Here is a 14,250-nt window from a genome sequence, read left to right as displayed (position 1 = left end):
AGGAAGAAAATAGTGACACTTTAACAATTGTTTTTTTTAAGAACAGAACAATATTCTATATATTGTAAGCAAAAAAGATTTGACATTTTATTGTCAGTCATAAAAAATATTCTAAGAGGGTATCAGCACTAAATGAAAATTGCCTACAAACTGCCTTGATTCTATAGTAGCAATACACAAAACATTTTATTCTACCTACCAAATGAAGTATCAACTGGGTCACAGTTGTAATATTTGGGCCACTTTACTCCATATTCTATGAGATCTAGGTACCAACATGTAGAATACACCACATTATATCCCATATCTATTGCCCTCTGTACATCTCCCATATCACCCTGCCATATCTGTATGATGGTATCATTAGGGAGCTACAAATACACATAACAAAAGTCTAAAATAAGTTCTTAAAGATTTATTAAGAGTCAGAATTTCTATTCTCTCATCTAAAACAATGGAAATTTAAACATGATTTTTTTTTCCTCAAGCTTCTTATTGAATTATGTTGGACTGATGTTGAATCTATTTTCATGTCATCTCTTATTCTACAACTGAATACCATCTATCGTTCCAAATTTAATAAGATTCAAGATTTTTATTCTAACTGTAATCTAGAATCAATGGAAATGAAAATATGATTCAGAATGGCTATTAAATCGTTAATGATTTGTTAGTTTCATATTAGGTTGGCAAAAAACTTAAGCATTCTAATCTGTAAATATTCATAAGGCAGATTAGAAATTCTTCAATGTTGTTGTGGAAATTTAACATGAAATGATTTCAATATCAAATACTCTATCAAATATAAAACCATGCAATGATGTTGTGCCTTTGTTTATGTTAATTTATTTTAAAACAATACGTTTGCAACAGTAATTAAGGATGTTTGCTCCTCAGTTTCAAAATACATAACTTTCCATAAAACTAGTATATATTGATAGAGGATTTCTTGAGGAATTAAAAAAGCCAAAAAAAAATAGGGGTCAATGTGCTTGTTTCCGAGATATTAGGAATTGGAATTTTGGCGGGAAAATGTTCTCTCTTGATTTTTCTTAGCTTTATCATTGACCAGTTAAAGTTCTCAAAAACTATTGAAAAATAAATAAGATTTTATAAGACTTTAACAAATGGTTTATTTTTATACATGTAAAAGATTTATAAAAAAAAAAATGGGGGTTCATGGGCAAAATTCTTTAAGGCATTCAAATGGATAAAACCAGAGGATTTCGAAAATCTGACAAAAAATCCAAAACATGACAAGCAAACATCCTTAATAAATATCAGTGTTTTTTCTATAAATTGGAATGCAATTTCTGAGGCCATTCAGGTACTGTAAAAGTACTTTAATTCGTGGGTATCAATTTTCGTGGTTTGAGCAAAAGTTACATGTTCGTGGGTTCTTAAATTCGTGGATTTTAGTTTCCAAAAAAAAAAATAGAGTGAAGAATTGAAGCCATTAGAAACGAAGATTATAAATTGTCTCAATTGAAGGAAATTGCAAAGTAAACATTCAAATTGTTGCACCTGTGTTAATCGTAGTGATGACACTAATTAACCTGATATCGAGTGATCAGCAGATTAATTAAGACCATCAATTGTGTAAATTAGGTCATAAACATGTCAATATTAACAGTTACATAAACAAATGCTATAAATGGACTTTGAATTGTAAATTTTATTTTCTTATTAAAAGCAAGCCCACCATGAAATTATTATTTTCCGTACGAGAATTAAAATGAACACTTTATCATGGTGTATCATCACTGGAAATCTGACTTTCATCGATCAACAATATTTTGTATGAGAATTGAAAGGTCAAAAGTTGTACAATTTATGTTTTTCAAGATTAAATGGGTATACTCCTGCCTTCAGTTTTAGTTCATAGTGCATTTTGTAGATTTGGCAATTGCCGATTTTCAATGTATTCTCTTGATATAATCGGTAGTCAAACCTACATGGGGATTTTTCCATGTCTTGATTTGGACAAAACTTATTATATTTCGTTGGACACTTAAATTCGTGGATAAAGTCATCCACGAAAACCACGAAAATTGGTTCCCCACAAATAAAAGTACTTTCACAGTAACTGCCATAACTCATCAAAAGAGAGGCGAAGGATACCAGAGGGACATTCAAACTCATAAGTTGAAAATAAACTAACAACGCTATGGCTAAAAAAGGATAAAGACAAACAAACAAAAGAATACAAATACAAAGATACAAGGCTTGGAATTTAGTACATAAGATGCATATTTCATGTTTGACTCATCAGTTGCCTCGGCAACAAGAAGCTGCAAAAAAGGTGAATTCTCTTTGATTTTTTTTTCAAGATTCTCATTGGACTGATGGAGAAATTATATCCATTTCATCTTACTGCTTTTACAACTGAATCCCACCTATATTTGTTCCAAGTTTTAAAGCAAAATGGTATAGTCATTGGTAAATATAATCAAATACTATACCTGAACATTATTATTCATGATTTCCTGCCACATAACAAATCTTACACCATTTGGTCTTTTATTACCTATGCTTTTTAGATCTGTGGTCAATCTATAAAGATATTGAAATATACTTGTTAATTCAAACATATCTTTTGGATTTATTGCAAACCAAATGAAAGTTTTTCACAAACTCATCACCTATTGGTCAATCTATTTAGACTTTTGATGATGATTATAAATGGCTGCTTAACGTCACGTGGCAAATTAATATGCATATCCAGGACAAGAACATGTTAATGTAATATGAATATTTACCCTGCTTTGTACTAGACTGAAAAGCTTAGCCGGATTTTTAATGTGTTAGCTCACAAGGTAACAGTCCACAAGAAGACATCACCTTACTGAGACACATTATTCTCACTCAGAGCCGACCAGTCTTTGCTCTGACTCCCTAATGTTGTGTGCCTAGCAGAGAAGCAGCAAATACCAATTTTCAAGTCTTGGTTTGAATCCAAGACCTCATGCACTCCAGGCTGTTTATTTTTTAACGTTTGTTTGTACAATTGAAAAATTCCAATAGCTATTGTTCTCTGTATAGTTTTGTCACTGGTACCCCTCAAACGAACATTATCAACCTTAACTTTGCCTCAGTTGACAATTTTTTCTCAGTGTATCAATCTGCTCTATAACCCTCTCAGCTATGTGTTATTTATATAATGTTACCTCTTTTCATAATACTCAAGAACTTTTCTGATTTCATAACTGTACATATATGGATCATTATTCTGTAAGTTAATTGGCTGGTCTGGTTTACCATCAAGCTGATTTAATAACTTTAAAACGTCTGGATTAGAGGACCTAAAAATGAAATGTAAATACATAAATATTAAAGATAAAATGGTATAAAAAAAGATATACTATGAAGCTTAATCAAATAGAAATATTTCGCATGACTGTAAATTGTACTGAATTGAGTTATCTGCTTCCATCTGTTACCTCCTTTAAATCAACAGAACTGAGATTACATTGAACCTTATTCACATGTTGGAAAATCACCTCTTCTTGCACAAAGATACCATTCATCTTTAGTGCAGCAGTCTTTTTACTTATTTCTGTTTGACTTATATATAATGTATACCATTTTTGTTGTTGTCGGTATTTACTTTTTCTTAGTTTGTTAAATACATACCAATTTCTCAGTATTTCCGAATTGTTTAGTGATATTCAAACAACTAAAGGTCAATATTAGACTGTTATGAGGATATTCTCTCATCTTGTTTTTGAATTTTTGCCTTATATTTGGAATTGTCTGGTTTTATCCATGTAGTGCCATAAAAATACTTTGCTCACTTACCTCCTTCTTTTCATTCCACAATTTGATTAATACATAGTTCATCTTTGAAAACTTTATAAAATCCTTAATTTTTTGTTGTTTTGAAACAAAAATGTTGCCAATGTTAATTGTATTGAAAGATATAGAGAGAAATTATTTCCAACCAACTTTTCAATGGCTTCTAGTTGAAAACAAGCACACTCCCCTTCATTTTTTCTGTTTTTTTTCAGTTCCTTTATTTATAACAGTGTTTTAAATAGCTTGTCATTTTGAAACAGAGTAACAAACATCCTTAACATCTTTTTCATACATTTCAACATTTAAAGATCTCCCAATTATTGTCTTTCAATCCCATGTTTATTCTCTTAGTAATTTCAAACTCTACCATACCACATACCAACAAGTCATAGGAACTTCATCTCCACCTAAATGTAGGTACTGATCTTTAAACACGTGCATTACTTCATTGAAGAAGTTTTTCAGGAATCGGTAGGTCTCATTTTTACTGGGATCCATGGGACCCAAATATCCATTTACTGGATGAGCTCCTTGATAGCACTGGGTCAGCAAGTCTGGTCTACTCAGTCCCCATGAATAGGTATGACCTGTAACACAACGAAAAGTTATAATTATATGCTTGTTATAAACATAAAATATTGTTACAAACTTTCATGCAGTGAGAAATTCAATAATTCTGCATTGTCAGAAACATTTGAAATTTCACCAAAATGAACAATCTTTGTTGCATAATCATGATTATAATGAGTTTTCCGTTGAGTTTTCTTAAAACCAAAAATGTCTATTCCAAGCCCTTGTATTAATCTTTGTCTAGCGATGGAAAATTCATTCAGATCGAACTTTATATAACAATAATGTTTACATTATACAAGAAAATCCCACTAAATTTTCTCTGTTCATAAAGATATCTTTCATTGTGTTTGAAAAAGAAAATATACGCAAATAGACAAATACTTCTCTTATTTAGTGCAACTCCATAAAACATTCTGGCAAATATAGTACAAAATAAAATTCACATGAAAATACCTTTATAGTTTTATATATCATACACAACAAATGTTTTTCAAAAGTTATAAATTTGCTTTCAGTGAATTGTTTTTTTAACTATTGATTATAATTTATGAAGTTTGCTCATAATTCTTATGTTTCTTTTCTTTTTTTAGAATACAACAACTTATCTCTGCATCTCTTAGTTTTCCAAACTAAATGTTAACAGTAAAGCTCTAATGTATTTGATTCCATAAGATGTACACTTCATTAAACTACAGAATAAAATTTACCTGGTGTATCAAATTCTGGCATAACTCTGATACCTCTAAGTCTGGCATAGTCTATAATTTCAGCAATATCTTCATGACTATATACAAAGGAAGGGTGATATGCTCCCTGCAAAACAGATTTAAGGTGTAAACAATAATAAAAGTGCTTGTAAGCACAGAAGGGTAAAGATTGCCTTAATTTATCAGTGGAAAGTAAAATTAAAAATTGGCTTGTCAATAAAGCATTTGTTGTAGTTGATTCAACTACAATTCTGCACAATGGGAGATAACTTACAAATTTTAAAGATAAATTTAAATATGACATCATTTATATTTTAGAACAGATATTAGATTCCTACACCTTGCCCAAGTTATGTAATTTCTTGACAGGTGTAACATTATTTTTTAACTTAATTTCTGAGCATATATTACATCAAAACATTTCTGGAAATGTTCATGGATAGGATGGTTAGAATGTTATGATCAATGCACTATATTTTGTGTATCAAAAAGGTAGTGATCAGCCATTAGAGATTTAGATATCAAGTCAGTACCATAGGGTTTTCATTGCATTTCATGTAATCTTTACATAAAAAAACAAATTATAAAATTTTTAATGAATTAATTGTCTTTTTTTTTCAACACTCAAATATTCTTTATTGCACATTTTGCTGTTTAAATATAAGACTTGCTTTACAGTATTCCATCAAGTATCCCTTTTTAATGAATTGTCAGCATTTCGTTTTCTCTTCTACTTACCACCCGTATTGAATTTGAACATCCCTTTGGTTTCTTACAACTCTCTTTTACCAATTTTACTTGTATGGTGTGTCATTTTTTTTTTAATTAATGAGCTATTTGAAATTATGTTAGGAGTGAATACCAAATCTCTGATTGAAGATCTCATGTAAGTGTAATGAAAAGACGTCCAACGAACAAACAGTTTCACCTGAGCTATTTTATTTTCAATAACTACCAATTAATTCCAAAATTCTTTAATGAGATTTGAGCTGAATTGACCTGATGCAACAAATTTGATTAAATTTTACAAATAAATAATTCATGTTTCTTAAGTCACAAATTAATCTTCACAATTTATGATGTAAAGATACTTGTTTGAAAGGGATTTAATCTGTATCTGACGTTTGAAAGAGGACTTTAATTGAACAGAGCAGACGTTTTATATGCCTAAGTTTTAAATGGAATTCAGATATGGGTGGGACTGCTCTTGTACAAAATACATGCCTTATAAGATACAAGCAAGAATTTTTTTAGAAGGACTGATTAAGTTCAAAATTTGCATACCTTTTTACTAAGATGTGTTAAAAAATTTGTTTTAAAAATGTTTTCTTTTGTGTGGGAAAACTCTTGTACCTTATGACTATATTCTTTTAATTAGATCTGATGTGTGTACAGTAAGATTATTCTTTGACTACATCTGGACAGGAACCTTAAGATCTAGGTAAACTTTGACTAAGATCTGGGTAAACTTTACTATGTTATGGGAAGTATAAAGTGGATGTATTTATGCCTACCTTTTATGCCTACCTTTTGACTAAGATCTGGGTAAACTTTACTATGTTATGGGAAGTATAAGCTGTATGTATTTATGCCTACCTTTTATGCCTACCTTTTGAATAAGATCTGGGTAAACTTTACTATGCTATGGGAAGTATAAAGTGGATGTATTTATGCCTACCTTTTGACTAAGATCTGGACAAACTTTACTATGTTATGGGAAGTATAAGCTGTATGTATTTATGCCTACCTTTTAACTAAGATCTGGATAAACTTTACTATGTTATGGGAAGTATAAGCTGTATGTATTTATGCCTACCTTTTGACTAAGATCTGGATAAACTTTACTATGGTATGGGAAAGACTGGTCATCCACAATATGCCAATGAAGAACATTCATCTTGTTCATGGCCATGGCCTCCTACAAAGAGAAAAGATACAAGCATGGTTAAATCAGCCATTTACATTTGCAACAATCGAAATCCTGAAGAAGTAATTCATGTTATCAGTTAAGATATATGCATATTCCCTGTGCAGTATATTCAGTACTCTCTTGAATTAAGATTTGCTGTCAATTCAGATTTGTCGGTCTTTGGAAAGATCAGTAGCTCCTATATTAAGGTTAACTTAACAAAGATTATTAAAATGCCCTAAAACTAACTGAACAAATCTGAATGAGTCATAACATTCATTAGCACTATAGTATTTTTACAGCAAATTTTCTAAATAAATTGGGATAAATCTTGTCTTAATCATGTTAATGTAATTTTGATAGTATAAAACAAATGTTGAACTTAAAAAGGCAATACTTTAAACTGCGACCTATGCAAAACATTCAAAATCAATAGACCATAACTGAGAGAGCAGGGACAAATAATCGCCTTAAAAATGAAATGAAAATTGAAATGTGTCAATACTAATACCAAATATCATAAACCTGCCACGAATGATCTCCCATAAACTCACTTAATCCTTTGTTAAAAACTCATCAAAGATTCTAGGCCTATAATGCAGTATGCCAGAAACATGTTTAGTCTACATGAGACCCATCAGTGGCACTTCAACCAAAACAGTGGCACAAAAAATCTTTAGAAGTTAAACAGCATTAAAAACAAAAAAAGTTCTGAAAAATTGTGGCAAACAGAGCTAAGGCAACATATACCTGAGGGTAGAAAACCTTTTGAATATTTTTAACATTTTATAAAAGTTACAAAAAAGTAACATATCAATGAAATTTCATGTGTGCATCAAAATTAGACTGAACCCAAACCTCTTATTATACATGTTTGTCTAAATCACCATAGTTTCTTCAAATATTATAATTATCCTCTTTTAAATAAGCACAAAGGAGAGAAATCAATATACAAGAAACTTAATAATTTAACAGTAAATATATCCTGATTTACCCACGAACACAGCAATATTATTCAGAAGTAGCTAATAATCTAGGTGCTTAAAATCAAGAGATAGTTGTCAGAAGTATAGCTTATAAACTTCAAACCACAAGAAATCATGAAAATCATATAAAAGAAGCTATAAACTTGGGCTGGACAGTCTGGTGTATGTTGACTAAAATATAAAATCAAGAAATAAATCAATGTCCATTCGTTTGATGTATTTTTTCATTTGATTTTGCCTGTCGGTTGGGGACTTTACGTTTTGAATTTTCCTCAGAGTTCAGTATTTTTTTGTTATTTTACTTTTTATTCATGACCAGACTTTGAGAATTAGCCTTAGCCAGGATGAATAGGACCCTGTAAGGGATGGCATCAAAACATCAATGAAGGATAAAAAACTTAATTCAAATAGTTTGGGGGGGGGAGGGTCAAATTGCTGCAAGTTTTGTATAAATTTACATTGATTTTACATATATCCTTATTGGTCAATCAATTTTTCCCAAATTAAGTTAAGAGGGGGTCAGTGAAAAAACTATATGAATTAAGTTTTTTATCCTTCATTGAACTTTTGATGTCGTCCCTAAGGCACAATTCCAATTGTCATGCTACTTTGTATTTCAAATGAATATTGTAACTTCAGAAACTATACTGACTATATATAACAATGCAAACTTTATATCCAACAATTGACTAACTAAAGTAACAATAAATGATTTTTCTCACAATAAAGGATTTTTCTCACAATATTTCACTTGTTGGTGTAAAAAAGGCTCCTAACTGTAAATATAATAACTGAACATCTAACAATGTATTAACTTTTAACTAACAACTATTAATTCTATTCATCTTTATTTTGTAAATCTTCCTATATAAGTATTAGACAAACACATTTGATTGATTGTTGGTTGCTTTACGCCGCATCATGCACATTTGATGATTTGATGATAATAATGGCCAGTATGACTGACTGGTAAAAGTTGTTATTGGTCATCCCACTGTCTGTAGGATCAATCTGCTTAGCTTTTAATAATGTAAAATCATTGACTTTTCATGAGGTTAATACAATGATTAATCTACCCTAGGGATATAATATTCACCAAGGCCAATGGTTGAGGTTGAATGTTATATCTCTGGGGTTGATATATCATTTTATCGCTATTTTGTGCATTTTTCTTTTGATCTTTTTTTGTGATAATTTTCATATCATGCTTCTCGCTTGAGATGGAAAAATTATCGCTAGAAACTAAGGAGGCCACGTGGCGTTGCTAACGAAATTGACATGAATTTGACAACGTCGTCATAGGTAAAATAGCGATAAACAGATTATCATTGGTCATCTCAACTCGATTGCTTTTCTCACTTTCGCTGTACCAGCTCAAGCGAGAAAATTAATCTCGTTGAGATGATCAACGATAATCTATAAGTATCGACTGAAATCAAAATACAACAATTGTTTTATCACATGACTTTTCATCCTACTCCAGTTTGTCTAGTATTTGCTCGAGATACTTTCGAAACTGCTCCCTATTTTTAAACTTAATATATTATCTACAATAGCAGTTAAAATACTCAATAAAATTTACTAAAAAAAAAATCTTTGAAAAAAATAAAAAAAATATACATCTAAAACCAAAAAAAAAGGAAAGGAGTAGGTCCGGTAAGGTCCGATTTTGGCCTCAAATTTCAGGTTCATCTGACGAAAGATGTTGACCACTTTTTAAACACTTAAGTGTCTATTTAATTTGATTCGATTAATTTATGTGAAAGATTTTAAAGGGATAATTCGCGATTTTTCACTTATCATCTTATTATGTTCATAATACCATAAAAAACATATTCACCAAGTTTTATTTTGATATGAAATCTAATAAAGAAGAAAATTGGGAATTATTAATTTTATTTCTTGAAGCTTCCTGACTTATGTGACGTAGTTTAAGTCTTTGATGCATGCCGGGAGTGAAAATATCTCATTTAAGTCTTGTTCGTTAACAATCTAATTACGCGATTTAAAGCGCATCGACGACTTTTGGTGCAGCTATTAACCAACGAAAAATAAGTGATAGCCATGCAACTTTTAAAATTAGATATTGTGGATATTTTAAAACGAATTTTATTAATAAAATTAATTCATACATAGAACATTTTTATGATTTGTTTTGTACAAATACTTTAAACAAACATATGAAATTGACATGATCAATAGTGTATTAAAAATACATGTTTGTATTCTGACGTTTTTGCTTCATTACAGCAAACATTTTCACATGCTTGTACGGTGGAAATAAAATGTGTATTGTTTTGTGACACCTAAAGAATGTTGAATGCCGCCCGTTGAATGCGTAGGTTAACTCAAGGTAATTAAAAGATTAGCATTATGTAATTCTAATCCTTTGATCCTCATTCAGTGAAATCTAGGCGTCACGGTTCACTGGCATTCAGGTGTGAACAACATAATTGTAAACGGGACTCCGACAAAATTTCAGACACATGAATGTAAAAAAAAAAATTAAAATTAATTAACGGGAATAATAAGATCGCACAATAACTGGATAGCTGTTGTATATTTTTATATTTTGCATAAGATCACTTTTTAATGAATTATGACTTTTGATTACTTTAGTAACGATAAAACACTGAATTATTTTAATTGAAGAATTTATAAATAAAAATAGCCTTCTAAACACGAGTTTATGAACTAAAAATTGTACTATTTCAAATAAGGATCGGCAGCCTTAAATATTTCAAACAGATCATTAACAATTGCAATTATATATTTTAGTCCATCCAAAGTGATCTTTAATTACCTATTTAGAAATTAATGTGCTCATCAAAATATTTTAAATCTGACAACACATGAAGACTTCAGATATTTAAAAAGAAAAATGTTTAAAAAAATTGACAGGAAATTAAAGGATCTAATTGGAATGGAATCGACAAATTACGAACAGATATGCTTTTCAAGTGTGAAAAACATCAACAAAATTTATACATAATCGGGAATATGTCCTTCTTAAAATACTCTTCGTCTCACACCGTAACTATATATAATACTTTAGCTATTTGACCAACGATGTATAAAAAAAGACAACAAATTTAATGTCATCCTTCCCTATTTTTTAATGTAATTATAAGTCTGTTTCAACTGGCAAGAATACCACTAAAGCGGACAAGCAGTTTCTTTAAATTGCTGTCATTGAATATCTAGAGAAAAAATAAATCCCGAAATTGATTTGAAACTTTGATATTCTATAGTTTTCCCGGAAAATATTCACATCCCTCGGTATAAGTGTACTTCCAGTGGCGTATGCATTTTGGAACGATTGTGACGAAGACGAATTTCTTCCTTTTTTCGAGAACAATCTAATTGAATTTATAAATGTCCATAACTTCGATGAGCCAAATAAAGTTATATATCGACCTGTGTTTAAATCTCTTCTTCTTCTCCTTCTTCGTTTGGTATACAATAATCTATCGACATTTGATGATTACTTACTGTTGGCATACGTGGACTTTTCATTTTACAAAACTTTTACCCCAATTTACGCAAAATATATTATTCTTTCTTATGTTCTATGTATAAATGTATATATTTTAATTTGCGCTATAGTTCCGTAACTTATAATCCAGGCGTATATACGAATGGTCGACTAGTGCGTACCTTTTTTTAAATCAATATATTTCTGGTATGTTCCAATCTGTCCTTCACCATTGACAACGAGTATATATTACATTTTACCAAATTTACTCTTGGAATTTTTTTTTTATTTCATCAGATCTGTTGTTTTTTTTTGGAATTATTTATATTTTTATAAATAATTTTCTTTTAACCAGAAATGTTATTCATAAACAAGCGTATATGTTTAGTAGATGACTATATATTATATCACTTTCGGACACGCAAGATAGAGATGTATATTATACACCTAATAGTTCAAAATGGAAAGTTATAAGTTATCGGCCGTGTACACTTATCAATACACTAAGAAGTGAAACGATGCATGAATTTGCAAACTCGACAGGAAATCGCTTGAATACCTGGACGTGTCACCTCACACCCCCTACAATACCTTTGGGAGTAATACCTTTAGCCATGCGGGTGATCAGTGGAGCGAAGATCCTAATTTATTTGAATAAAGTTTATTACATAAAAAAATTATGAACTAATTAGATTGCCGAAAACAATTCAAGTTTCACGGAAGACTTATTTATGATTTGAAATTTTGACCTTTTCACTAATTCCTATATTATCAGTCTTAAAATAACAGATCATGGTTATTAAAAAAAAAGAAGAAAATTTTCCGTATCAAGTTAACTAGTCGGATAAAACAACTGTACGATTGACGAGATATCGACACGCAATTACGACTACATCGGGTTACTGTAGTTCTGGTCCTTAGACATATCGCGACTGCAAATCGGACAAGGTGACAAAATGGCTGACCGGAGAGAATTGATTCACTAAATTTAAAATCGATGGTGATCTCTTATCTAGCAGAATAAAACTTTAATACCTATGAATTTGAGCATTTTTATACAGAATAAACATAATATCAATTTTTGATTTTTTTGCGAAGTTTCCCTTTAACTAATTTAGTCATTAAAAACGCTGCGATTCAAGCTCAAATATGAAAAATCTACCAAATATGCTGAAAAATGTCACTTTTAAGATGGTTTTTGTCAAAAATGAAAGTGGCCGCATCCGTGTTCATCCTCAACCTTTATATGTGTTACGTATTATCATCAAATACAACTTACATTTAAATATTTTGGATGAACACGAATGCGGCCACTTTCGTTTTACACGGAAACCGTCTAAAATTTAACCAAAATGCTAGAATTGTGAAGATTTCAGTAATTTAGCATGACTTAATGGTGCTAGTACTCAATAAATGTATATCGTATTGTCAAAAACAGCCCATATTTATGTAGCAGAAGCATTCTACTGTCCAATAAATAACTAAAAGTATACATTTTAACAATTTTGTAAAATTGCTATATTTTGGGGTCAAAAAGGGGTCTTACTGAACCTACTCCTTTACAAGATGCATTAACCAACTTAAAGAATTGACGTTGCCTTGGAATATCTATAATCATGTACATGACAATCCTCAAAAAATATATTAGCCTCTCGTGATTTTCACAGACGGACAGAGCGCAAACCTAAAGTCCCCTTCAACTTTGTTGGTATGGGACTAATAACAGTTTTAGAGACATAGTTCAATGAAGACACTTTAATTATTCAACTTCTAATTAATTATTTTGTATGTTTTAAACACAAATAACAGATGTGTAAGCCTACATATCCACTTAATAACAAAAGATCAATGTTAATTTTACACTGGGGAGTTTTTAAACCAATTAATAAGTAAATTAATCACTACTGATCCCCCAAATCAATTTCTGTTTTGTTTTTATACACTGGTAATCTACAATAATCCTTGACCTTCTGTACATATTGACAATGAAAGAAATAGACATTTCCATGATGTCTTTTGTAATAGTATCATGCAATTTAAATATTAAAATGTCAATTTATGTCTCATTTTACATCATTAAATCTTTGCAGGTATTTTAAACACAAACCTGAATAACATAATAGTCAGCTAATTGCTAGTTTATGTTTTTATATTTATTAGTTCCCATACACAAATGTAGCTCTGTATCAAAATAGAACAGTTCAGTATCAAATCTAAACAATAACGCCTTCAAGATATAAAAGGAAGTATACCTGATAAGTCTTATGTAGACAAATGCGCATCTGGTGTATTAAATTATAATCTGGAACCTTTGATTACTATTTACACCACTGGGTCGATGCCACTGTTGGTGGATGTTTCATCCCTAAAGGTATCACCAGCCCAGTAGTCAGTACTTCGGTGTTGACATGAATATCAATTATATGGTCATTTTTATACAAGACTTTTGAATATTTAAAAAAAAAAAAACTTAAGATTTTCTTATCCCAGGAATAGATTACTTTAACTGTATTTGGCACAACTTTTTGGAATTTTAGGTCCTCAATGCTCTTCAACTTTGTACTTGTTTGGCTTTATAACAATTTTGATATGAGTGTCACAGATGAGTCTTATGTAGACAAAACACGTGCTTGCCGTATTAAATTATAATCCTGGTACCTTTGTTTCCTATTGTACACATGAAATTTAAAAAGAGTTGTGTCCATTTTTTATAATAAAACCAAGATTTCCAAAAATCTGTGCCAACTAAGGATACAACAATCTATAAAATGTATATATATTGAGGTTTTCAAATCCAAATTGTTA

At 30.4% G+C, this 14,250-nt stretch overlaps 1 protein-coding gene across 4 annotated transcripts in view; it reads right to left on the bottom strand.

The window, feature by feature from the left end:
* LOC143079461 (uncharacterized) overlaps window positions 1-14,250 on the bottom strand; it is a 73,181-nt gene that overhangs the window by 13,169 nt on the left and 45,762 nt on the right. For all 4 annotated transcript variants that reach the window (XM_076254806.1, XM_076254808.1, XM_076254807.1 and 1 more), the window contains 6 exons: window positions 6,892-6,993; window positions 5,076-5,181; window positions 4,175-4,382; window positions 3,168-3,302; window positions 2,463-2,553; window positions 200-371 (listed from right to left, as the gene is read on the bottom strand). In XM_076254806.1, the coding sequence (XP_076110921.1) occupies window positions 200-371; window positions 2,463-2,553; window positions 3,168-3,302; window positions 4,175-4,382; window positions 5,076-5,181; window positions 6,892-6,993 (814 nt within the window). The remainder of the gene's footprint in view (window positions 1-199; window positions 372-2,462; window positions 2,554-3,167; window positions 3,303-4,174; window positions 4,383-5,075; window positions 5,182-6,891; window positions 6,994-14,250) is intronic.

This window comes from Mytilus galloprovincialis, chromosome 6 (assembly GCF_965363235.1).
Source record: "Mytilus galloprovincialis chromosome 6, xbMytGall1.hap1.1, whole genome shotgun sequence".
NCBI lineage: Eukaryota > Metazoa > Mollusca > Bivalvia > Mytilida > Mytilidae > Mytilus > Mytilus galloprovincialis.
This window is presented reverse-complemented; position numbering and strand designations above follow the sequence as displayed.